At 35.7% G+C, this 27,559-nt stretch overlaps 4 protein-coding genes and 1 pseudogene across 4 annotated transcripts; 2 read left to right on the forward strand and 3 right to left on the reverse strand.

The window, feature by feature from the left end:
- Nucleotides 1–3,454: 3,454 nt before the first annotated feature.
- Nucleotides 3,455–4,516, forward strand: LOC116122676. The gene is made up of 2 exons (XM_031408507.1): nucleotides 3,455–3,745; nucleotides 3,814–4,516. The coding sequence occupies exon 2, from the start codon at nucleotides 3,837–3,839 to the stop codon at nucleotides 4,275–4,277; it is 441 nt and encodes a 146-aa protein (XP_031264367.1). The 5' UTR covers nucleotides 3,455–3,745; nucleotides 3,814–3,836; the 3' UTR covers nucleotides 4,278–4,516.
- Nucleotides 4,517–5,402: 886 nt separating this feature from the next.
- Nucleotides 5,403–8,611, reverse strand: LOC116122643 (6-phosphogluconate dehydrogenase, decarboxylating 1-like). Its single transcript, XM_031408466.1, is given in 3 exon segments — nucleotides 5,403–7,020; nucleotides 8,113–8,199; nucleotides 8,510–8,611. Coding segments are annotated over 2 exon segments (1,470 nt in total). The 5' UTR covers nucleotides 8,116–8,199; nucleotides 8,510–8,611; the 3' UTR covers nucleotides 5,403–5,553.
- A 1,968-nt stretch (nucleotides 8,612–10,579) lies between these two features.
- Nucleotides 10,580–11,663, reverse strand: LOC116122618 (annotated as a pseudogene).
- A 1,884-nt stretch (nucleotides 11,664–13,547) lies between these two features.
- Nucleotides 13,548–14,609, forward strand: LOC116122677. Its single transcript, XM_031408508.1, has 2 exons — nucleotides 13,548–13,838; nucleotides 13,907–14,609. Exon 2 carries the CDS (start codon nucleotides 13,930–13,932, stop codon nucleotides 14,368–14,370), a length of 441 nt encoding a protein of 146 aa, XP_031264368.1. The 5' UTR covers nucleotides 13,548–13,838; nucleotides 13,907–13,929; the 3' UTR covers nucleotides 14,371–14,609.
- Nucleotides 14,610–15,495: 886 nt separating this feature from the next.
- LOC116122645 (6-phosphogluconate dehydrogenase, decarboxylating 1-like) lies at nucleotides 15,496–18,704 on the reverse strand. Its single transcript, XM_031408468.1, is given in 3 exon segments — nucleotides 15,496–17,113; nucleotides 18,206–18,292; nucleotides 18,603–18,704. Coding segments are annotated over 2 exon segments (1,470 nt in total). The 5' UTR covers nucleotides 18,209–18,292; nucleotides 18,603–18,704; the 3' UTR covers nucleotides 15,496–15,646.
- Between the last annotated feature and the right edge of the window lie 8,855 nt (nucleotides 18,705–27,559).

The raw sequence follows: 27,559 nt of genomic DNA on the forward strand, positions 1-27,559 counted from the left end.
TATCGTGGGTATCCAGGTCAATTTACACGCATCTCAACTAATTCTTCTGGATCTTGCAATTGACAACCAGGTAAACCTCTCAATGGCCATCTCTATTAGCGCTTGTGGGGGCCCGAATTCAAGAGCTTATGAAACTTCTTTTTGCTCTTTTATCCAACACTGTCTCAAAAACATTTATGACTTTAGGCAAGAGTTACTTTGGGGCATCCTAATAATATAAACATATATTAAAAAAATTATTTCAAATTTATTATTCTTGCCTTTTGAGATTCAAAATCACTAATTAAATTTTTGTATTCAAGTTTAGAAACCAAATCTTTTTCAATTGATGATATAGTCAAATTCCCTGTGACATTGTTGAACACAAATAAGATTTATTAACTTTAATTTTGAAAAACTTCTTTCTACTGAAGCTACAATAACATGAATAGTTAATATAATTTTATAAGCTATACATGCAATTGGAAAAGAATTCACATTTTTTTTTATAAAATCTAGTATTTTAGGTGATGTTTTAATTTCCATGTTTATAATTTCTTTTAAAACTTTTAATTTTGAATAAAAATATAAACTATCAATATCATAGAACATGTCATGTTTTAAAAAGTTTTCAAGATTTAAACAATTTTTCTTCAAATTATCATCATCAAACAATTTAACTTTTTTATATTATAAAGGAAACCAAAATTATCATTATATATTTCAAATTGTTCAAACCTACTTTGAAGTGAGGAAATGACATGATCAATTAAATATGTGAAATAATTTATTCTAAAAGATTCTTCAGCCGACAATTTCATCTTTCCGTTTTCATTCTCATCAAATTGTTTTTTTTCTCTTTATTATACGTTTTTCACGAAATTTTAGTTTTATATTCATTTGTCTTGCAATCTCTTTAACAGAAATCATAGAAGATGTAAACCTATTTTCTCTAACTTTTTCAAAAAATGAAACAAAACCTTTCAACTGATCTATTGCAACAATAATGTTCATATTTTTAGACTATAAATATTTATTAACCATATTAATAAAAAATAGCATTTCATACTAAATAATCATGCCTAATAGAAATTTAAAATTTTCAATCTCATATATTACCAAAGAAATAACTTTTTTGTTTATAATAAATTTTGGTATGTTAGGCTTTTTTTAGGGGCCAGTGGACCGATCTGGAAAAGAAATTATACATTATTTTTATTTTGTAATTATAAAAATTTTAGGCCCTTTCTTGACCCTATTTATTTGGGAGCTCTATCCCTTGGGCCGGACTTGCTTTTACCATTAGACCACCGAACAGCAACTAGCAGTTCGGCCAAAGCACAACGAGGCCTCCAGGCTCTTGCATGTCACACTTTGTACCTAAAGCATTACGAGATTTCATTGATTGGTCTCTTGTTCCTGCTGCAGACTAGCAATCTTTTTGTTTATGTACATTATAAAAATCTTATCGTTTCTCTAATCATATGGATATAGCTGAATTTGATCTACTTGAAATCCCAGTAAACCTGTTTGACTGTTGAATCACTTGGAAGTTCATTAAAGGTTATCAGCAATCCAGGGCTGATACCATAGGCAGATCCATAAATATGAGAAAAAAAGGTCCGTTCATCTAATCAATCCTTATATGCATATCCAGTTTTCTTGGTCAAAATAATAATAAAACAGTGTTGCAGTAAGTAGTGGTTTAACAAATTAATCGGAGTAAATTGAAGTTTAGGAAAACACCAAAACCTGAACAATGTAGCTGAAGAAGAAATAAGATTTTTGGATTTTGGTCTACTGTAAGCAAAGAGGAGCAGATATGAGGTTTTGGTGGCTGCAAGTGCATCAAAATCTCAGTATCAACACCATAACTTATCCAGATTAATAAACAAATACTGTTATAGTACAAGTTGAAAGCACCTCTTTTGCTGCTGAAACAATTCTTATAAGACATATAAAATACAACAAAGGCCACATCCGAAAGTGACGATGCATTACACTTAATTTAATACTCTCTAACATTCCATTATAGTATTCAGCTGTAAAAGAAAGTAAAGATTAAAAACTAGTTTATAACAGGGTTGGCCTCTTAATATAGCCAACATCAAAGAGGTTGCAGATTATTAATTTCCAGGATATTTTTGGATATATAATTCAAGTGACAGTGATGGAACTATGACCACCATACACGTAGTTCTTGAAAATAATAAAATATATGCTTTCAGACCCACCACGCCATCCTTTTTGGTTTTCATGTGCATTTCAATTTTAAGCAACCAACAAAATAATTAATGCCAATGTCAAAATCTATCAATCAAACAGAAGCTGAAGGTTTTTATTATTTTCCAGTGAAATGATATATCGTGGCCAGTACTTGCAATTTTTATATAAGATGAATCACATCAGGAAATAAATTTTTATCAAACGTTTCTGCCACCACTTGTCATTTTATCTCAACTCCAAACATATCATGTGATTATGTTTAGAATTGCTTAACTTTATGTCAAAAGACAAGTTAATTATCTTAAACATGACATAATTAATTTGATTTAATAGGGATTATCCGCAAATTTTGATTGGGAAAGTCTTTGCAGCCTGTTTCCTGGGGTCCAAAAATAAGAGCAAATTTGTTCTAAATGTTATGGCAATTAGAAGCTGTTCATATTTAAATTTTGCACATGCTATAATCAGATAACAACAGAAGGAAACATCGCTGAGCAGTTTAGTGTTGTCTCATATGGGTTGGTAAACAACTTTAAAAGTGATTAAAAAACAAGAAAATGATGAAAAAAAAGTCTGTCCATTTGTTAAAGAGTTTTCATAATATAAATATATGTAGATGGAGCCCTTAACCAAGACAAAGTGAGTCCAGATACACTCTCTAAAAGGAAATCACTTGATTAACCTAAACAGATAATAAGTCAGAAGAAAAAGAAGTGGGCAACCACAAGGAGAGCCTATGCCTACCAAATGTTCTTGATCTCTTCGACTCACACATCCAATCATGAATTAGGTGAGTTTATAATAACAGATGTCCAAAAATGTAACTGTTAATGTTTGATTTTTCTGCAACTAATAATACCAACTGAGAAAGTTATTGTTAAAGATATGATCTTCCCCAACTGAAACAAAAAATACAAGCCAGCTTTATAGAGGGAGTGTGAGAGCAGAAGTAAAATGACCTTTCACCAAACTCCTTCCATTAAATTAATCCTGGTGCAAAATGCCAAATCCCAGTTGGGTTACTATCAACTTGTACTGGAAAAGGCTGCTTTTTCTTGATATCTATACACAGAATTGACTATGAAAATTAAAGAGCATAGTGAAGAGGCATTTCTAGCCCATCTAGGAAAGTAGGTGTTGTATTTCATCTTGTTTGTTGAGTGGGGCTCTTCTGATTTTCCACCTTAAAAGCTGCTCTTTATTTATAAGAGAAACAAACAAGTAAAGGTAAAAGGTCAAAACGACCAAAATGAGTTTCATCCTCAGTTCTTAGACTCAAATTTTATCCATATTTATGACATGGGTTTGCCTTTTTAATCTCCAAAACCTTGTCTTCTAGTGCTTAAAAACAAAAAACAAAAACGCAGGAGATATAATTTCGAGGTGCTAAGTTTTACTCTGCCAAAACAATAATGAGGCTGGGTTGTACGAGTGTTTTGCGATAGATGTGTTCTTTGTCCGGTGTGTGGAATGCTGCATGTGGTTGATTAAGGGCCAAGACTCAGAGAGACAATGATACAAGTCCAACTCCAAACCCCAGGTAATGAAAATTACACATTTTCCAGGTTGTAGTGGAAACAATATTCATCAAGTTTCATTTCTATCCAGATAATCTATAGGTACTTACTTTGATGGAGCCTTCCAAAATCGTTGGCTGTAAAGAAGAACATAGCAGCAGTGTGTCAGGGTGGACAATGTATATTGGCTCTCCAGTCCATGAAACCGATCGGGATGATGATGATGAACATGATCACTCTTATTACTATGAAGGACACAACTACAAAGACAAACTTTGCTATGAAAATGATGATGCCAATGATAACAGCGATGATTCCATGGCTTCAGATGCCTCTTCTGGCCCAAGTCATCACGAGCTTTCATGGGGAAGCAAGAGAAGCCCTTTCGACAAGCATGCACCTGGAAAGCTTTCTGCAAAAGAAAAACTTCATCATAAAGAGAAGGTGAAAAAAGATGAAAGTAGAATCAAAGTTGAGAGAGATGAGTCCGTGCTTAAAGCAAAAGCTGCTTCTACTCAAGCTCGAAGTGGAGGCAAGGTGAGGAAAACAAACTAAAAATGGGCCAAAAAAGAAAGAATGATTTCTCAAATGTTTTTCACTTCTCCTGGAACGTTTCCCAAAACTTTATGCTAATATTTTGATTGCGAATGTTGAATATGGGTGTTGGTGGGACTTTTACAATGTCCATAACCTGCTTGATCAAGATGTGTCATATATCAAAAAGAACTAATGTATTGTATGTGTTGATTCTATTCTATGGAACATAAATGAATGGACATATTTTCATTCAATAATTCTGCAAGAGCAAGTGCAATACCCACTTCTGCTTATATTTTTTATGTAACTAATTTGTATGTGTCAAATGAAAAATTTTACTTCTCCTCGGAAGTTTCATGGCAAATTTTATTGAGGACAGTAGCATTATTATTGCACTTGGGGCTGCATTTTTTGTTTTTGTTTTTTTTTTTTAACTTAAATGGTGTGAAACGAGCACCAGCCTTAGTTGGACAGCCCAGAGTTGCCTCTTCTGAATTCCTGGATCTTCTTCTCAATTACAGATTTCGTGGTCTGGATGATTCTTTGTGTTTACATTTAAACCTTCGATACTACACTATACCTTTCATTATTCTTTTTTTTTTTTTTTTATTATTAACTTCTAATAAGACATCAAATACCTCTGTAGTATCTAGGAGTTTGCTTAAAAAAACATATTAAAAAAACCCAAATTTAAGTCCCAGAAATTTTTTGACTGATCGAAACTTTGAATAAAGCACCGGACCGCAATATCATACAAAACTCCATGCCTAATCCCGACAATATCTCAAGCCTCCAGGTGCATATTTATCTTCTCCTGCACTCCATGTTAAGGCTATAGCTATACCAAAATGATCTCATTGGTTTCTTCACATTTACATATCAACATCACAGGCATCCATCCTTAGTTCCACAGTTCCCCATAACAATCAAACAATTTTGTGACTAATGTTAATCAAAATCACATCATTCATTCACCTAGTGAAGGGTAGATGCACTGATTAAAAATGCACCAGTCAAGTTTCACCCAATATGCTCGACATCACAAGTGTATTAATTGCAAAAAAATTCAGAAGCTAAAAGAAACAAGAAATATGACGAATTAATTGAACATAATATCGTTATGCATTTGATATAAATTAAAGATGGAAGAGAAACCAAATTAAAATAAAATTATTATGCTGAATATCTCCAGAAGATAACAAAAATGATATACTTCAAGTCACAAAAAGTAACATTATTCGGTTTAACAACAACGGTTCATTAAAGCGGGCTAGCACCAACAGGAAAATTCAGATCAGATCTTCGATTGTTTAGCTATCTTGAACCATTCAGTATGGAAGGATCCTGGTATGTCAGTCCTTTCATAGGTATGAGCTCCAAAGTAATCTCTTTGAGCTTGGACTAAATTAGCAGGCAGCCTGTCCCTCCTGTATGTGTCAAAATAAGCAAGGCTAGAAGACATACCAGGAGTGCTAATACCTGAGTTGATAGCAAGGCAGACAACTCTTCGCCAAGCAGATTGTCGCTCTATAATTTCCTTCGCAAACTCTGGATCCACAAGAAGATTAGCTAGATCTTGGTTTCTGTCATAGGCCTTCTTGATTCTGTCCAAGAATACAGCACGAATAATGCAACCCCCCTTCCAAATCCTAGCCAGCTCCCCAAGTTTCAAGTTCCACCCTTTTTCGTTGCTCTTTGCACGTATCAAATTCATTCCCTGTGCATAGCTGCATATTTTGGATGCATACAATGCTTGCCTCACATCATCAATTAACTTTTTCTTATCCACTTCTCGCTCAACTACGAAGTCGCCCAAGCCTCTAGACTTGAAGACTTTGGCAGCTTCTACTCTTTCCTCCTTTAAACCACTGAGGAATCTTGAATCCAAGGATGATGCTATAGTGGGAGCAGCAATTGACAAGTCAGCAGCTTGCTGAACCGTCCATTTCCCTGTACCCTTCATGCCAGTTTTATCCAAGACCTTGTCTACCAAATAACCTTCTCCCTTGTCATCCTTAATTCCAAAAATATCTGCAGTGATCTCAATCAAGAAGCTCAGTAGCTCCCCCTTGTTCCACTCTGAGAAAACCTGTCTTAACTCCTCATTTGAGAGCTTCCCAACTGACTTCAGCACATCATAAGCCTCTGCAATCAACTGCATATCACCTTATTCAATACCATTGTGTATCATCTTAACAAAATTTCCAGACCCTCCTTTGCCAATATAAGTCACACAAGGACCGCTATCAGGAACTTGAGCAGCCACCTTAATAAGAATATCTTCTATGTGCTTGTAGGCCTCAAAGGAACCTCCAGGCATCAAAGAAGGCCCGTTCCGAGCACCCTCTTCACCACCTGAAACTCCCATTCCAAGATAAAGCAGACCCAATTCAGCCATGGCTTTCTCTCTCCTTTCAGTGTTCTCATACCACTCATTACCACCATCAATGATACAATCTCCTTTCTCCATGTAAACTGATAGTGTTTTAATGGTTTGATCAACTGGAGCACCAGCCTTAACAAGCATAATGATAACACGAGGTTTTTGGATTGAATTAACAAAGGATTCAGGATCATGGAAGCCATACAAGGGAAGGTTCCCTTCTTGTTTGGCTCGTTCAACCGTCTCATCAACTTTTGATGTAGTCCTATTGTAAACAGAAATAGGGAATCCTTTCTCAGCAATGTTGAGAGCAAGATTTTGGCCCATGACAGCAAGGCCGGCAAGGCCAATTCTTGTTGGTGCTACCATTTCTAATTCCTGCACGAGGAATTTGAGTGTCATTGTACAGGATTGGACAACAGAACACCTCTAATGGCATAAGGTTTTTAAGATATAATTTAAATTAAACAATGACAATGACAACAACAACAAACAAACAAACAAATATTCAAGAAGAATAGAAAATAGCTCGAAGAAATTTTAAGAGAACATCTCTAGAATCTTAACTGTAAACTAATAGCATCATCAAAAGTCAAGCGCAAATGAAAGCAACCTACTGCACAATTAGACCTTGAAATAACTAATTATTAGAGGTTAAAAAACACGTAACTATTGACTGTATCTGCCAGATCTAGTGACAAAGACATTATATTTCAATAATAAAATTGAAAAATAGATTAACACCGTGCAATCATGCTTAAAAAAGACAGTTGAATCTTCTAACAAACATGAATAAGAAGAAAAAAAATGATCCAGTTCTCAATTCCCATGAAAAATATTTTAACTCCGACATAATAATTCCTTAAGAACCAATGCAAAATAATGAGCTAAAAGCAACAACAGCATACCCTAAAAGGGAAAACAGCTGTTTAAGCTCAAGATTAATGGGGAGAAACTTGAACAGTCTATTTCATGAGAGCATTTTATTACAGTGTTTTGTTGCTGTAAGCTGCAGAGATCCTATAGTCATAGACAGAGTCAGATTGGGAAAACGAGAGGCAATACCCACAAAAAAAAAAAATTGCTAATATCCTTTTTTAATTCGTGTTGTCCTCTTCTTGAATTTTTAATTCTTCCCAGCTCATCATGCCAAGTTCTGAGTAGGAAGAACCATTTTTCATAAACAAAATTAGTTTAACTTCTATTATGAAATATTTCTGTAAGTTTTTCTTTTGTCTTAACCACTGAACTACTCATTTGCTTTGTTCTTCAAGTCTTTATTTTCGTTATTGTCAGCATTCTCTTTACTCTCTTAGTACATCTATCGTCTCTCACTTGTACATTTTTTCTACTTAAATTGCTTTATTGTTTACTTGAATTATTACACTCTATTTCACTTAAGATATTTAAAAAAAATATAGTATCATTATATTCCAAATGCAATAAAACTGTAATTCACACAAAACTCACCATAACGAGAAAGACAGAGAAACCAACTTTGAGGTCCCAGGAGATGGTTATACCCCAGGTGTAAATCAACCACCCAAATGCATAAGCGGCTCAGAGAAAACTCCGATGCAAGATAAAAATCAAATAAAGCAACACATCTAATTGAACTATTATCAAAGATAGAATACTGATAAGAACAAGTGATTCATTGTTTTTCAAAACAAGACAAAATCATAACCTTTTCATCGTTCAAAAGCACAACAAACAAAATCCAATGAAATGACATAGCAAGATCAACACATCAGCAACCGTTAAATAAACCAACCCAGATCAGTAATTCACAGAAAGCTTGAACGAGTAACGCAAAATTAACTAAGAAGATACATTGATAACAAATTGAAAGATGGAAGAACAAACCTGAAAAAATTGCAAAACCGTGAAGTGCTTGACAATAAATAGGACCCAGAAAGTTTAAAGATCTGTGTTTCCAAAGATTGCAAAGAATTTGATCGAACTCGAGTTTTAGCGTTTGGTTTGGCTATCTGTGCGTATGTGTGTTTGGGTGGGTAGTTGCTTGTTGGTTACACAGGGACCAAACGGTGAAATTAATAGGACGCACATCATGACGCATGACACAACTATCAACTACTATTGTTTAACTTTTTGCCCCTTTACTTTTACTTATTTAAATTTTCTACCATCATAAGTTTGTTTATTTTCTTCATTGTCTCTATAACTTTGTTATTTTAACATGTAATACCTCTAGAAAATAGAATGTCTATAGAGTCCACTTGCCATATTCATATTACATATATAACACACAAAGAAAAGCTTAAAAGTAGTAAAATTATTATTATTACCTAAAAATTACAATATAAGGAATTTTAATAAAATTATAATTGGTACCAACTTACCATTTAAGTTTGTCAACATGATGATGATGAACATGATCACTCTTATTACCATGAAGGACACAACTACAAGACAAACTTTGCTATGAAAATGATGATGCCAATGATACAGCGATGATTCCATGGCTTCAGATGCCTCTTCTGGCACAGTCATCACGGCAGCTTCAAGGGGAAGCAAGAGAAGCCCTTTCGACAAGATGCAACCTGGAAAGCTTTCTGCAAAAGAAAAACTTCATCATAAGAGAAGGTGAAAAAAGATGAAGTGAATCAAAGTTGAGAGATGAGTCCGTGCTTAAAGCAAAGCTGCTTCTACTCAAGCTCGAAGTGGAGGCAAGGTGAGGAAAACAAACTAAAATGGGCAAAAAAGAAAGAATGATTCTCAAATGTTTTTCACTTCTCCTGGAATGTTTCCCAAAACTTATGCTAATTTTGATTGCGAATGTTGATATGGGTGTTGGTGGGACTGTTACATACCCTAACCTGCTTGATCAAGATGTGTCATATATCAAAAGAACTAATGTATGTATGTGTGATTCTATTCTATGGAACATAAATGATGGACAATTTCATTCAATAATTCTGCAAGAGCAAGTACAATACCCACTTCTGCTTATATTTTTATGTAAAATTGTATGTGGTCAAATGAAAAATTTACTTCTCCTCGGAAGTTTCATGGCAAATTTTATTGAGGACAGTAGCATTATTATTGCACTTGGGGCTGCATTTTTGTTTTTGTTTTTTTTTTTTTAACTTAAATGGTGTGAAACGAGCACCAGCCTTAGTGGACAGCCCAGAGTTGCCTCTTCTGAATTCCTGGATCTTCTTCTCAATTACAGATTTCGTGGTCTGGATGATTCCTGTGTTTACATTTAAACCTTCGATACTACACTTTACATTTCATATTCTTTTTTTTTTTTTAATAACTTCTAATAAGACATCAAAACTCTGTAGTATCTAGGAGTTTGCTTAAAAAAACATATTAAAAAAACCCAAATTAAGTCCCAGAATTTTTTGACTGACGAAACTTTGAATAAAGACCGGACCGCAATATCATACAAAACTCATGCCTAATCTCGACAATATCTCAAGCCTCCAGGTGCATTTTATCTTCTCCGCACTCCATGTTAAGGCTATAGCTATACCAAAATGATCTCATTGGTATTCACATTACATATCAACATCAAGGCCTCCATCCTTAGTTCCACAGTTCCCCATACAAATCAAACAATTTTGTGACTAATGTAATCAAAATCACATCATTCATTCACCTAGTGAAGGTAGATGCAGATTAAAAATGCACCAGTCGTTTCACCCAATATGCTCGACAACAAGTGTATTAATTGCAAAAAAATCAGAAGCTAAAAGAAACAAGAAATATGACGAATTAATTGAACATAATATCGTTATGCATTTGATATAAATTAAAGATGGAAGAGAAACCAAATTAAAATAAAATTATTATGCTGAATATCTCCAGAAGATAACAAAAATGATACACTTCAAGTCACAAAAGTAACATTATTCGGTTAACAACAACGGTTCATTAAAGCGGGTAGCACCAAACAGGAAAATTCAGATCAGATCTTCGATTGTTTAGCTATCTTGAACCATTCAGTATGGAGGATCCTGGTATGTCAGTCCTTTCATAGGTATGAGCTCCAAAGTAATCTCTTGAGCTTGGACTAAATTAGCAGGCAGCCTGTCCCTCCTGTATGTGTCAAAATAGCAAGGCTAGAAGACATACCAGGGGTGCTGATACCTGAGTTGATAGCAAGGCAGACAACTCTTCCGCAAGCAGATTGTCGCTCTATAATTTCCTTCGCAAACTCTGGATCCACCGAAGATTAGTAGATCTTGGTTTCTGTCATAGGCCTTCTTGATTCGGTCCAAGAATACAGCACGAATAATGCAACCCCCCTTCCAAATCCTAGCCAGCTCCCCAAGTTTCAAGTTCCACCCTTTTTCGTTGCTCTTTGCACGTATCAAATTCATTCCCTGTGCATAGCTGCATATTTTGGATGCATACAATGCTTGCCTCACATCATCAATTAACTTTTCTTATCCACTTCTCGCTCAACTACGAAGTCGCCCAAGCCTCTAGACTTGAAGACTTTGGCAGCTTCACTCTTCCTCCTTCAAACACTGGGAATCTTGAATCAAGGATGATGCTATAGTGGGAGCAGCAATTGACAAGTCAGCAGCTTGCGAACCGTCCATTTCCCTGTACCCTTCATGCCAGTTTATCCAAGACCTTGTCTACCAAAAACCTTCTCCCTTGTCATCCTTAATTCCAAAATATCTGCAGTGATCTCAATCAAGAAGCTCCGTAGCTCCCTTGTTCACTCTGAGAAAACCTGTCTTAACTCCCATTTGAGAGCTTCCCAACTGACTTCAGACATCATAGCTCTGCAATCAACTGCATATCACCTATTCAATACCATTGTGTTATCATTTAACAAAATTTCAGACCTCCCTTGCCAATATAAGTCACACAAGGACCGCTATCAGGAACTTGAGCAGCCACCTAATACGAACTAATCATATGGATATAGCTGAATTTGATCTACTTGAAATTCCAGTAAACATGTTTGACTGTTGAATCACTTGGAAGTTCATTAAAGGTTATCAGCAAACCAACACCTTTAACTGGGCTGACACCATGGGCAGATCCATAAATATGAGAAAAAAAGGTCCATTCATCAAATCAATCCTTATATGCATATCCAGTTTTCTTGGTCAAAATAATAATAAAATAGTGTTGCAGTAAGTACTGGTTTAACAAGTTAATCGGAGTAAATTGAAGTTTAGGAAAACACCAAAACCTGAACAATGTAGCTGAAGAAGAAATAAGATTTTTGGATTTTGGTCTACTGTAAGCAAAGAGGAGCAGATATGAGGTTTTGGTGGCTGCAAGTGCATCAAAATCTAAGTATCAACACCATAACTTATCCAGATTAATAAACAAATACTGTTATAGTACAAGTTGAAAGCACCTCTTTTGCTGCTGAAACAATTCTTATAAGACATATAAAATACAACAAAGGCCACATCCGAAAGTGACGATGCATTACACTTAATTTAATACTCTCTAACATTCCATTATAGTATTCAGCTGTAAAAGAAAGTAAAGATTAAAAACTAGTTTATAACAGGGTTGGCCTCTTAATATAGCCAACATCAAAGAGGTTGCAGATTATTAATTTCCAGGATATTTTTGGATATATAATTCAAGTGACAGTGATGGAACTATGACCACCATACACGTAGTTCTTGAAAATAATAAAATATATGCTTTCAGACCCACCACGCCATCCTTTTTGGTTTTCATGTGCATTTCAATTTTAAGCAACCAACAAAATAATTAATGCCAATGTCAAAATCTATCAATCAAACAGAAGCTGAAGGTTTTTATTATTTTCCAGTGAAATGATATATCGTGGCCAGTACTTGCAATTTTTATATAAGATGAATCACATCAGGAAATAAATTTTTATCAAACGTTTCTGCCACCACTTGTCATTTTATCTCAACTCCAAACATATCATGTGATTATGTTTAGAATTGCTTAACTTTATGTCAAAAGACAAGTTAATTATCTTAAACATGACATAATTAATTTGATTTAATAGGGATTATCCGCAAATTTTGATTGGGAAAGTCTTTGCAGCCTGTTTCCTGGGGTCCAAAAATAAGAGCAAATTTGTTCTAAATGTTATGGCAATTAGAAGCTGTTCATATTTAAATTTTGCACATGCTATAATCAGATAACAACAGAAGGAAACATCGCTGAGCAGTTTAGTGTTGTCTCATATGGGTTGGTAAACAACTTTAAAAGTGATTAAAAAACAAGAAAATGATGAAAAAAAAGTCTGTCCATTTGTTAAAGAGTTTTCATAATATAAATATATGTAGATGGAGCCCTTAACCAAGACAAAGTGAGTCCAGATACACTCTCTAAAAGGAAATCACTTGATTAACCTAAACAGATAATAAGTCAGAAGAAAAAGAAGTGGGCAACCACAAGGAGAGCCTATGCCTACCAAATGTTCTTGATCTCTTCGACTCACACATCCAATCATGAATTAGGTGAGTTTATAATAACAGATGTCCAAAAATGTAACTGTTAATGTTTGATTTTTCTGCAACTAATAATACCAACTGAGAAAGTTATTGTTAAAGATATGATCTTCCCCAACTGAAACAAAAAATACAAGCCAGCTTTATAGAGGGAGTGTGAGAGCAGAAGTAAAATGACCTTTCACCAAACTCCTTCCATTAAATTAATCCTGGTGCAAAATGCCAAATCCCAGTTGGGTTACTATCAACTTGTACTGGAAAAGGCTGCTTTTTCTTGATATCTATACACAGAATTGACTATGAAAATTAAAGAGCATAGTGAAGAGGCATTTCTAGCCCATCTAGGAAAGTAGGTGTTGTATTTCATCTTGTTTGTTGAGTGGGGCTCTTCTGATTTTCCACCTTAAAAGCTGCTCTTTATTTATAAGAGAAACAAACAAGTAAAGGTAAAAGGTCAAAACGACCAAAATGAGTTTCATCCTCAGTTCTTAGACTCAAATTTTATCCATATTTATGACATGGGTTTGCCTTTTTAATCTCCAAAACCTTGTCTTCTAGTGCTTAAAAACAAAAAACAAAAACGCAGGAGATATAATTTCGAGGTGCTAAGTTTTACTCTGCCAAAACAATAATGAGGCTGGGTTGTACGAGTGTTTTGCGATAGATGTGTTCTTTGTCCGGTGTGTGGAATGCTGCATGTGGTTGATTAAGGGCCAAGACTCAGAGAGACAATGATACAAGTCCAACTCCAAACCCCAGGTAATGAAAATTACACATTTTCCAGGTTGTAGTGGAAACAATATTCATCAAGTTTCATTTCTATCCAGATAATCTATAGGTACTTACTTTGATGGAGCCTTCCAAAATCGTTGGCTGTAAAGAAGAACATAGCAGCAGTGTGTCAGGGTGGACAATGTATATTGGCTCTCCAGTCCATGAAACCGATCGGGATGATGATGATGAACATGATCACTCTTATTACTATGAAGGACACAACTACAAAGACAAACTTTGCTATGAAAATGATGATGCCAATGATAACAGCGATGATTCCATGGCTTCAGATGCCTCTTCTGGCCCAAGTCATCACGAGCTTTCATGGGGAAGCAAGAGAAGCCCTTTCGACAAGCATGCACCTGGAAAGCTTTCTGCAAAAGAAAAACTTCATCATAAAGAGAAGGTGAAAAAAGATGAAAGTAGAATCAAAGTTGAGAGAGATGAGTCCGTGCTTAAAGCAAAAGCTGCTTCTACTCAAGCTCGAAGTGGAGGCAAGGTGAGGAAAACAAACTAAAAATGGGCCAAAAAAGAAAGAATGATTTCTCAAATGTTTTTCACTTCTCCTGGAACGTTTCCCAAAACTTTATGCTAATATTTTGATTGCGAATGTTGAATATGGGTGTTGGTGGGACTTTTACAATGTCCATAACCTGCTTGATCAAGATGTGTCATATATCAAAAAGAACTAATGTATTGTATGTGTTGATTCTATTCTATGGAACATAAATGAATGGACATATTTTCATTCAATAATTCTGCAAGAGCAAGTGCAATACCCACTTCTGCTTATATTTTTTATGTAACTAATTTGTATGTGTCAAATGAAAAATTTTACTTCTCCTCGGAAGTTTCATGGCAAATTTTATTGAGGACAGTAGCATTATTATTGCACTTGGGGCTGCATTTTTTGTTTTTGTTTTTTTTTTTTAACTTAAATGGTGTGAAACGAGCACCAGCCTTAGTTGGACAGCCCAGAGTTGCCTCTTCTGAATTCCTGGATCTTCTTCTCAATTACAGATTTCGTGGTCTGGATGATTCTTTGTGTTTACATTTAAACCTTCGATACTACACTATACCTTTCATTATTCTTTTTTTTTTTTTTTTATTATTAACTTCTAATAAGACATCAAATACCTCTGTAGTATCTAGGAGTTTGCTTAAAAAAACATATTAAAAAAACCCAAATTTAAGTCCCAGAAATTTTTTGACTGATCGAAACTTTGAATAAAGCACCGGACCGCAATATCATACAAAACTCCATGCCTAATCCCGACAATATCTCAAGCCTCCAGGTGCATATTTATCTTCTCCTGCACTCCATGTTAAGGCTATAGCTATACCAAAATGATCTCATTGGTTTCTTCACATTTACATATCAACATCACAGGCATCCATCCTTAGTTCCACAGTTCCCCATAACAATCAAACAATTTTGTGACTAATGTTAATCAAAATCACATCATTCATTCACCTAGTGAAGGGTAGATGCACTGATTAAAAATGCACCAGTCAAGTTTCACCCAATATGCTCGACATCACAAGTGTATTAATTGCAAAAAAATTCAGAAGCTAAAAGAAACAAGAAATATGACGAATTAATTGAACATAATATCGTTATGCATTTGATATAAATTAAAGATGGAAGAGAAACCAAATTAAAATAAAATTATTATGCTGAATATCTCCAGAAGATAACAAAAATGATATACTTCAAGTCACAAAAAGTAACATTATTCGGTTTAACAACAACGGTTCATTAAAGCGGGCTAGCACCAACAGGAAAATTCAGATCAGATCTTCGATTGTTTAGCTATCTTGAACCATTCAGTATGGAAGGATCCTGGTATGTCAGTCCTTTCATAGGTATGAGCTCCAAAGTAATCTCTTTGAGCTTGGACTAAATTAGCAGGCAGCCTGTCCCTCCTGTATGTGTCAAAATAAGCAAGGCTAGAAGACATACCAGGAGTGCTAATACCTGAGTTGATAGCAAGGCAGACAACTCTTCGCCAAGCAGATTGTCGCTCTATAATTTCCTTCGCAAACTCTGGATCCACAAGAAGATTAGCTAGATCTTGGTTTCTGTCATAGGCCTTCTTGATTCTGTCCAAGAATACAGCACGAATAATGCAACCCCCCTTCCAAATCCTAGCCAGCTCCCCAAGTTTCAAGTTCCACCCTTTTTCGTTGCTCTTTGCACGTATCAAATTCATTCCCTGTGCATAGCTGCATATTTTGGATGCATACAATGCTTGCCTCACATCATCAATTAACTTTTTCTTATCCACTTCTCGCTCAACTACGAAGTCGCCCAAGCCTCTAGACTTGAAGACTTTGGCAGCTTCTACTCTTTCCTCCTTTAAACCACTGAGGAATCTTGAATCCAAGGATGATGCTATAGTGGGAGCAGCAATTGACAAGTCAGCAGCTTGCTGAACCGTCCATTTCCCTGTACCCTTCATGCCAGTTTTATCCAAGACCTTGTCTACCAAATAACCTTCTCCCTTGTCATCCTTAATTCCAAAAATATCTGCAGTGATCTCAATCAAGAAGCTCAGTAGCTCCCCCTTGTTCCACTCTGAGAAAACCTGTCTTAACTCCTCATTTGAGAGCTTCCCAACTGACTTCAGCACATCATAAGCCTCTGCAATCAACTGCATATCACCTTATTCAATACCATTGTGTATCATCTTAACAAAATTTCCAGACCCTCCTTTGCCAATATAAGTCACACAAGGACCGCTATCAGGAACTTGAGCAGCCACCTTAATAAGAATATCTTCTATGTGCTTGTAGGCCTCAAAGGAACCTCCAGGCATCAAAGAAGGCCCGTTCCGAGCACCCTCTTCACCACCTGAAACTCCCATTCCAAGATAAAGCAGACCCAATTCAGCCATGGCTTTCTCTCTCCTTTCAGTGTTCTCATACCACTCATTACCACCATCAATGATACAATCTCCTTTCTCCATGTAAACTGATAGTGTTTTAATGGTTTGATCAACTGGAGCACCAGCCTTAACAAGCATAATGATAACACGAGGTTTTTGGATTGAATTAACAAAGGATTCAGGATCATGGAAGCCATACAAGGGAAGGTTCCCTTCTTGTTTGGCTCGTTCAACCGTCTCATCAACTTTTGATGTAGTCCTATTGTAAACAGAAATAGGGAATCCTTTCTCAGCAATGTTGAGAGCAAGATTTTGGCCCATGACAGCAAGGCCGGCAAGGCCAATTCTTGTTGGTGCTACCATTTCTAATTCCTGCACGAGGAATTTGAGTGTCATTGTACAGGATTGGACAACAGAACACCTCTAATGGCATAAGGTTTTTAAGATATAATTTAAATTAAACAATGACAATGACAACAACAACAAACAAACAAACAAATATTCAAGAAGAATAGAAAATAGCTCGAAGAAATTTTAAGAGAACATCTCTAGAATCTTAACTGTAAACTAATAGCATCATCAAAAGTCAAGCGCAAATGAAAGCAACCTACTGCACAATTAGACCTTGAAATAACTAATTATTAGAGGTTAAAAAACACGTAACTATTGACTGTATCTGCCAGATCTAGTGACAAAGACATTATATTTCAATAATAAAATTGAAAAATAGATTAACACCGTGCAATCATGCTTAAAAAAGACAGTTGAATCTTCTAACAAACATGAATAAGAAGAAAAAAAATGATCCAGTTCTCAATTCCCATGAAAAATATTTTAACTCCGACATAATAATTCCTTAAGAACCAATGCAAAATAATGAGCTAAAAGCAACAACAGCATACCCTAAAAGGGAAAACAGCTGTTTAAGCTCAAGATTAATGGGGAGAAACTTGAACAGTCTATTTCATGAGAGCATTTTATTACAGTGTTTTGTTGCTGTAAGCTGCAGAGATCCTATAGTCATAGACAGAGTCAGATTGGGAAAACGAGAGGCAATACCCACAAAAAAAAAAAATTGCTAATATCCTTTTTTAATTCGTGTTGTCCTCTTCTTGAATTTTTAATTCTTCCCAGCTCATCATGCCAAGTTCTGAGTAGGAAGAACCATTTTTCATAAACAAAATTAGTTTAACTTCTATTATGAAATATTTCTGTAAGTTTTTCTTTTGTCTTAACCACTGAACTACTCATTTGCTTTGTTCTTCAAGTCTTTATTTTCGTTATTGTCAGCATTCTCTTTACTCTCTTAGTACATCTATCGTCTCTCACTTGTACATTTTTTCTACTTAAATTGCTTTATTGTTTACTTGAATTATTACACTCTATTTCACTTAAGATATTTAAAAAAAATATAGTATCATTATATTCCAAATGCAATAAAACTGTAATTCACACAAAACTCACCATAACGAGAAAGACAGAGAAACCAACTTTGAGGTCCCAGGAGATGGTTATACCCCAGGTGTAAATCAACCACCCAAATGCATAAGCGGCTCAGAGAAAACTCCGATGCAAGATAAAAATCAAATAAAGCAACACATCTAATTGAACTATTATCAAAGATAGAATACTGATAAGAACAAGTGATTCATTGTTTTTCAAAACAAGACAAAATCATAACCTTTTCATCGTTCAAAAGCACAACAAACAAAATCCAATGAAATGACATAGCAAGATCAACACATCAGCAACCGTTAAATAAACCAACCCAGATCAGTAATTCACAGAAAGCTTGAACGAGTAACGCAAAATTAACTAAGAAGATACATTGATAACAAATTGAAAGATGGAAGAACAAACCTGAAAAAATTGCAAAACCGTGAAGTGCTTGACAATAAATAGGACCCAGAAAGTTTAAAGATCTGTGTTTCCAAAGATTGCAAAGAATTTGATCGAACTCGAGTTTTAGCGTTTGGTTTGGCTATCTGTGCGTATGTGTGTTTGGGTGGGTAGTTGCTTGTTGGTTACACAGGGACCAAACGGTGAAATTAATAGGACGCACATCATGACGCATGACACAACTATCAACTAATATTGTTTAACTTTTTGCCCCTTTACTTTTACGTATTTAAATTTTCTACCACCATAAGTTTGTTTATTTTCTTCATTGTCTCTATAACTTTGTTATTTTAACATGTAATACCTCAAGAAAATAGAATGTCTATAGAGTCCACTTGCCATACTCATATTACATATATAACACACAAAAAAAAGGTTAAAAGTAGTAAAATTATTATTATTACCTAAAAATTACAATATAAGGAATTTTAATAAAATTATAATTGGTACCAACTTACCATTTAAGTTTGTCAACATATTTACATATGAATAATATTACAATCACTAACACTTCTCACTAACTTTCTCTTACTAATGCCACATGTTAGTTCACAATTCGTCAGTTCATATAGGTCCCGTTTGTCCAATAATGGGTCTCACCTAACTAAGCGAATTACAAACTCCCATATGGGATTAGTGAGAGAGGTTAGTGATGATATTAAGAAACAAGTATCCAAAAAAAAAAAAAAAAAAATGTAAAATACAGGACGAGGATTGCAAATTGAGGAAAAATAAAGTAGATGTCTGTCATAGTGTGAAGGAATATGCAGATTCTCTCCCAAATACAAGATCTAATGTTAATTTATTAATATAATTATAAGATTTTAATATTATTATTTGTCAGTAGGAGTAGGTGGGGGGGTAAGTGAGACATATTCAAGCACCAAGCTACCACCATTAGTTGGTGGTTGAGTTGGTCGTTGAGAAAAGGATGCGGTAGTTTCCCAAAAACTTCAAATTATGATTCAATGAAATTGAAAATAAAAAATAAGAATCCTGGCGGTCAAAATGTTTACTTACTTCATTGATTTCTTAGGTTCGAATCATCTTAAGACCCTTAAAGATTAGTTAAGGTATACACAAACTGGTCCGAATACCCCAGTTATTAAAAAAAAAAAAAAAGATAAAAGGAGTTTGTATTTCTAACGCTCTTTGTTTGAGTTGCAGCAAAGTTTTGATATGTAACCAATGATAAAAGAGCAAAATGAGGTTTCATAAACTTCTGAGTTCAAGCCCCACATGCCCTAATAGGAGTGTCCACTGAGGGGCTTACTTGATCATCAACTTTAGGGTCATGTTGGATTAATTGAGGTACGCGCAAATTGTCCAGACACCCCAATCACAAAAAAAAAAAAAAAATAGTTTTGATATGTGAGTGTAATTTGAAGTTGATGAAAGCTGACATTAGTTAGTATTAACTTATTGAAGTGCAATAGTACTCAAGAAAAAAAAACAACCTCATTTCAAAGTGATTGTGGAACTGTAAGTCCAAAAATTACATGTTTACCCTAACTTTAAAGTTTAACCTATTATCTTGTTAACATACTTTCAAAATGTGTCATAAAAGAAAAGATACATTGATATGAATTTTAATGTGTCAATCGGAAATCTATTTTGCTATTGTTCTCAAGAGTATTTTTCAACATGTATGCTAATATAATTTTTTCAAATTAAAGGTAACTATTTGATAACAAATAATTCAAAATATCTAAGGAGAATTTCAAAACTTCAATGTTTTCAAGTCAAAATAAAATAAGCAAGGCCAAGTATATCACCTTCCGAAGCTCACAGTAACTACTAAATATCTGAACTAATTTCTTCTCCATGGAAAAGGCTATTTTTAACAACTCTTCTTTTCTTTAACGATGTCACTGCTGTCAGAAACTAGAGAGAAGAAATATATGAAGAGAGGTTTTGGAAAAAGTGCCCTCTGACTTTCAGCTCCCTTCTCTTATAAATTTAAAAGTCCTATACATGAATAAATGGGTCAAATGCTATACCCGGAGAGCCCCTAACTGATCCCTATTATTTAGCCTATATACATGGCAATATATCTATAAAACTAATATTAATAGAGAAGTCCTAAATTATATAAATTCCTAAATTGTATACAGTAACATCCCCCCTCAAATTGATGTTGGTAAGTCAACCAACAACAATTTGCCAACAAGAAATTGATGCCACTGTCGAGTCATAGCTTTGGTGAAGACATCAGCCACTTGGAGATCAGAAGAGATGTGAGAAAGAGATATCACCTGACTTTCCAAGGTGTCTCGAATAGAATGACAATCAACCTCAATGTGCTTGGTGCGTTCATGGAAAACGGGATTGGTGGCAATCTGAATAGCACCAGTGTTATTAGCATGAAAAGGGGTAGAAGTAGTCTGAGGAAACCCAAGCTCCTCAAGAAAACCACGTAGCCATGCAATTTCAGAACAAACAGTAGACATGGCACGATACTTGGCCTTAATAGAGGATTTAGAAACACGATCTTGTTTCTTACACCTCCAAGAAATTAAGGTATCACCTAAAAACATACACCAACCCGTAGTAGATCGACGTGTATCCGAACACCCAGTCCAATCAACATCACTATAGGCAACAATTTGAAGAGATGAGCCGGTAGGAAAGAACAACCCACGAGTAGGTGAACCTCGAAGATAGTGGATGATGCGTCGAACTGCAGCAAGATGGAGATGCCGAGGAGAAGACATAAATTGACTGACCTGATGAATAACATAGGAGATATCAGGTCGAGTAGTGGTCAAGTAGATAAGACTCCCAACTAGGCATTAATAGAGAGTAGGATCATCCAGAAGGTCCCCTTCATCTTTCCTGTATTTGACATTTACCTCCATAAGAGTATCAACAGAAGAAGTGTCCTCCAAACTAGCCAAAGTGATAAGATCTTGATATACTTATGCTGGTTCACGAAAATACCATTGGCTCGATGATGAACTTCTAATCCTAAGAAGTATGTGAGCTGGCCAAGATCTTTCATATGGAAAGTTGCATGTAACAGCTATTGAAGCTTAGTAATCAAACTACATTCAATGCCAGTAATGATAATATCATCCACATAAACCAAGAGAATGACTATACCTGATGTAGACGTGTGGAAGAAGAGAGAAGAATCATACTGACTTTGTGTAAAAATGAAGGAAAGAAGTGTACTGTGAAGCTTTTCAAACCAAGCCCGGGGCGCCTGCTTGAGCCCATACAGAGAACGCCTTAGCTTACAAACATCATGAGGAGAAGAAGTAGTCATACCAGAGGGAAGCTTCATGTAAATCTCTTCTTGGAGATCACCATGAAGAAAGACATTCTTCGCATCCATCTGATGCAGTTGCCATGACTGTGAAGCGGCAATAGCTAAGATGGTTCGAACCGTGGTCATTTTGGCAATAGGAACAAATGTCTCCTCATAATCAACTCCATATTCCTGTTTGTTACCTAGAGCTACGAGGCGAGCTTTGTACCGGTCCAAAGAGCCACCAGAACGAAGTTTTACAGAGAAAACCCATTTACTCCCAATAGGTTTGACTGTAGGAGGACAAGGAACAATATCCCAAGTGTGATTCTCCTCAAGTGCTTGAAGTTCTGCTTGCATTGCATTTTGCCAACACGCATGTTCCCTGGCCTGTTTATAGCAAGAGGGAATGGAAATAATGGATAAAGTAGCGACAAGAGAGACAGGAGAAAAGAAACCATACCAATTAGGTGGTCGAGAAAGACGAGTAGACCGACGAAGAGTGGTGGAAGCAGGAGCAGGATCAGGAGCCGGGTCAAGATTGGCAGGGGGCATAGAGGAAGCGGAACCATACTCATGTCAACTACGTCTTTCATACACAAAACCAGGTTTAAACCTTTCTACAATGGTTTGGGGATTAAAAAACTAGGCAGAAGAGATAAAGATGCAGAAGGCAGCTTAACATGAGATGGAAAGAAATATTGATTTTCCAAGAAAATCACATTCCTAGAAACCCATTTACGACAAGCATGAGGATCATAACAAACATAACCCTTTTGAGGGATATCATAACCAAGAAAAACAAACTTAACAGACTGAGTAGTAAGTTTATGACGTTCATGAGTAAGGAGATGCACAAAACAAACACAACCAAATGTACGAAGATCAGAATATAAAGGAGAATGACCAAACAACTTAAAGAAAGGAGAAACATGATTTAATGTAGGAGAGGGTAAGCGATTGATCAAGTGAACGGCAGTAGAAAGTGCTTCACACAAAAAACAAGGAGGAATGGGTGATTCAAGTAAAAGGGTTCTTACCACATCAAGAAGGTGACGATTTTTCCTTTCAGCAACATCATTTTGCTGTGGTGTCGAAGGACAAGAACGCTGAGAGAAGATCCCTTTGCTTTGAAGAAAGTTCTGAAACTCATTAGACATGTATTCGCCGCTAGAATCAGAGCGCAAAACCTTGATGTTGGTAGAGAATTAAGTTTCAAGAAGTGCAAGAAAGCACTTAAAGACTGAAAAAACTTCGGCCTTAGCCCGGAGGAAGTAAACCCATGTAAAGCGACTAAAGTCATCAATGAAAGTAACAAAGAACTTATAATGCGCATGAGAAACAATAGGTGTAATCCCCCAAACATAACTATGAATAATATCAAAACATTGTGAGGCACGAGATGCATGATGAGGAAAGGGTAGAACTTTACTTTTGCCAAGTTTGCATGATGTACAATCAAAAGAAAGATCAAGAGAAAACATGCTTTATTTCCCAATAATCCAGAATTAAACAAAGTACGAAGTACATAAGAGTTTGGGTGGCCTAGACGTCTATGCCACATCTTATTTCCAGAACCAACAACATTACATGCAAATGAAAGTAAAGGAAAACTAGGAATAATAGTGGAAGGAGAAACATGAAGAGGAAAGAGTCGTCCCACTTTAGGCCCCTTCGCGATCATCTTCCCTGACACTTGATCCTGCACAACACAACCAGAACGGGAGAAATGGACATTATAATTATTATCAACCAATTGGCCAACAGAAATAAGATTTGTGGAGAGGTTAGGAGACACAAAAACATCAGTTAAGGAAGAGGAAAGATCACCAACAGCACTGATAGGCAGAGAACTGCCATCAGCGGTGTTAATTTTCAGATCTTCATCATAATTTCTGACATTGGAAAGAGGAACAACAGTATTGGTCATATGGTTAGAGGCTTCAGAGTCAAAATACCATGGCTTAGAAGAAACTCTATGATTACCTGAGAGCTCAAAAGCAGAAAAAGCATAAATGATCATCTGTTGTACCATTTCAGGAGTGAGTGTGTTCGGGTTTGTTAAGGCTGTAGGAGGAAGAATACGAACAACTGGCGAGGCAACAAGCAATGCAATAAAACTAGAGGCGCCAGTGGAGGCATGATAAGCAGTACCCTGCTTCCTTTCAGGTTGAATGGGACAAGCAGAGATGATATGACCCTGTTTCTTGCAGTAGTTACAGAACTTCTTGGGACAATCCCAAGCAATATGACCAAAAGCTTTACAACTAAAGCACTAGACAACACGCATATCTCTACCCTTATTCCTCCACTGTGCTGCATAAGCCACTGAAACAAGTGCACTAACATTAGCCCGATGTTCCATGGCAGCCTGAGTTACAATATGTTGCTCCTCACGAAGAAGTTCACTCAAACAGGCATCCAGAGATGGTACAGGATGATGATTCATCAGATTAGACCATGCAATTTCAAAGTCAGGTCGTAGCTTCATCAAGAATTGATAGAGAGAGAGCTATAGTGGGAATATTAGCATAAACAATATCGGAATAATCAGCCCAAAGAGTTTGAAAACTAGAAAAATATTCCTCAATTGAGAGACTTCCTTGTGTGAAATTAGTCATCTCATACTCCAATTGAAATCGCCTAGCAGAGTTGTCTTGATTGTAAACCGTGTTGAGATAATTCCATATAGCAACGGTGATTTTATAAGGCTTCAAATTGAGAACAAGATGAGTGTAATACTCCACATTCTCTTTTGGGTTTTATTTAATTTTATTTATGTGAATCTAGGGGGTAATATGTAAGAATTGAAACTTTTTAGAGATGTTTTAGTAAGAAATAAGGCATGGTGGGTTTATTAAGTAGTTTTGCAAGAGCACTTGTGTGAAATTAGAAGTGTGAAAATCTTTCAACAACATTATGAAATTGATTTAAGATGAGGGGTCTTTTTAATATTGTGTCATGCAAGGGTACATGCATAATTTTCCAAGGGTGAGATCATGATAAAACTTAACTTTATTTAAAGGATTTTGGGGTGCAATATGTAAGAATCAAAGACTAAGGGATGCATTCATAATTGGCCATTGCAAGATGGATTAAAGGCAATTTCTTTTGGAGAATTCGCCCACGGTTTTGGCACATTGTTTTGCCATTGATGGTTGTGAAATTTTATTAAATTGAGATGAGGAATGGTGGAGTGGAGAAAGAGATAGCCGAGAGAAACAAAAAAATAAAGTGAGAGAGGAGAAGCTTGTTTTATTCTTTTTGTCCTCCTCATTTCACATTCATTCTCCTATGCACATTGAAAGAGAGAAAAATAACATTTGAGTTAAAATAGAGGAAGGCCGAGAGGTGTTTGTAGGAGAAGAATTTTCAGAGAAATTTTGGGGTAAAGGATAAGTGTTACGCATGCATTTTCAATCCTTTATTGTTTTTATTGGATAAGTTCCAGTATTTCATTTTACTTGTTTGGATAAGTCCACCCATGATGAAGGGGCGTGAGAAGTGGAAACTGCCAGTTTCTCACGAACCGCTCCCATATAAAAAGAAAGTTTTTCCTTTTAGAAAAGGTTACTCACTGTCACTCTCAAATACGCAAAGAAAAAACACGCTCTCTCTCTAAAATTGAAAAGAAGATACTTTACGTAGTTGATTCTTCCAGGTTCAATTTTTGCTTAGAGATAAGGAGAAGAGGTATTTATGCTGTGTAAATTCATTGTAGTTTATTTATATACAAATGTGATTGCAATGGTGACTATGATCTTGGGATTACTTTAGGACATTTGTTATTCTATGTTATTTCCAACATTGGTATCAAAGTCCTGGTTCATATTGTTTTAAATTCATATTGTTATGTTAAAGCATATTACTGGTTTATCAAATACAATTCTGAATTTTTCAAATTTTGTATGTAAAAAGTTGTCTTCTTGGTAATGATAATCAGACTATTAAATTCCTTATGAAATTATGAAGAAAATGGTTTTTGAATCATAAAAAATGGAGTTAAAATGACTTAGATATGCCTCTTTAAAGTTTCGGGTTTCGTATAGGTTGATTTCTGGGTCGGGTACCCAGTTGTAGACCCGAACAGAGGTTGAAGACGACAAGGACCGACATGTCGTTTTGGATCCAACCTTATGAATGACATGTCGTTTTCCTGTTATACTTCTTTTTTAAAGAAAAAAATGCAAATAAGCATGGTTGGTGAGACTTGAACTCAAGTCTCTAAGTTTGAAGCCCAATTCCCTAACCACTGGGCTAATGTTGTTTTATGTTAACTATACTCACAAACCAATATATTCCTTTCCAGCCCAACCCATAACCAAAATATAAATGGGTCAAGTTGACCTGTGGACCCGACCCATGTGACCAAATGGGTTAGTCAAACCAGGTAATTAGTCAAACCCGACCCGTAAGACCAAACGGGTCAGTCAAACCCAGTCAACACCTGACCCGTAAAGTCGAAACAGGTCAACGGGTCAAACTCGGGTCAGGATTGGCTTGGTTGAATGTGGAAACTGGTCGAACCGACCCGAATTCATGTGGGGCGCGTGGACTACCCTACCGGCGCGTGACAGCGCGTGGCCGCTTCTGGGCAGTGCGTGAAGGTGCATGAAGTATTCTAAATTTTTTTTCTTTTGCTGTAAAGAAGAAAAATGAATACTTGGTATGTTGTTATGAGTCTAATTTTTGTTATTAAACCATAAACACGTATATATATTATTTATTAAATATAGTCAACCTTTATTTGATAAATAAATAGTTTTTTTTTTGTATTTGTTACAGAAAAATGTTACGTTATAGACGTGCAATGGTATCTCTTGGCGGCAACAAACAATGAGACATCAAAGGTGGCTCTATTGCACACCTCCTGCAAATTGCAATGGAATCAAAACGGGGGTGGGGGGCTTTTGCTTCATTTCATTTAAATGATTAAAATGAGTGAAATCTTCATTCTATCATACCAATTATCAATATTGAAAAAACTTTGCGTACATATTATATATACACCATGTGATTCATATGTTTATGTTATAAAATCGTGAGAACTTTTGTTAATGATTGATAGTTTTTTAAATGTGATTGAATGGATGCATGAACGACATGATTTTTCGCCTCATCTCCTCACCAACCCTTGGGTTCTAAGTTGAAAATAGATAAATTAACAAAGAAGAAAGGTTTCACAATTCACTTTAAGGTAACTAGACAACAACCACTCCCCCAACCGAAATGAAAAACACCTATGTATACACCATTGTTTTCAAACACAAAATGGCCCTAAATACAAATGGGTTGCATTGAGATCACCGAATGGTTGGTAATATTCCAACTGAATTATTTATTTCAATGTACTCCACGCATATGCAAAAATAATTTTATGTCCCTTACCTACGTTGGCATTATGGTACTATGATAGAGATGGGTAGCAAACAAGCATAACCAAACATCTATACTCTCATGAGAGAAAAAAATTGCAACGATTCATATACGAACAACCGATATTACTTCGTATGTTCAGAGGAAATCATTCTTTAAATATAACGTGAAAGGGATCTTATTCAATAGTCGATCAAATTGGTTTTCTAAGTTCTTGGAGGTTGGTTAGTAGTATAATCTAGCTTCTACAAAATCTGTAGAACATTGATTCCTAGCAAGCTAAATCAAAACGT

The sequence above is a fragment of the Pistacia vera genome, unplaced genomic scaffold (assembly GCF_008641045.1).
Source record: "Pistacia vera cultivar Batoury unplaced genomic scaffold, PisVer_v2 Contig136, whole genome shotgun sequence".
In the NCBI taxonomy this organism is placed as follows: domain Eukaryota; kingdom Viridiplantae; phylum Streptophyta; class Magnoliopsida; order Sapindales; family Anacardiaceae; genus Pistacia; species Pistacia vera.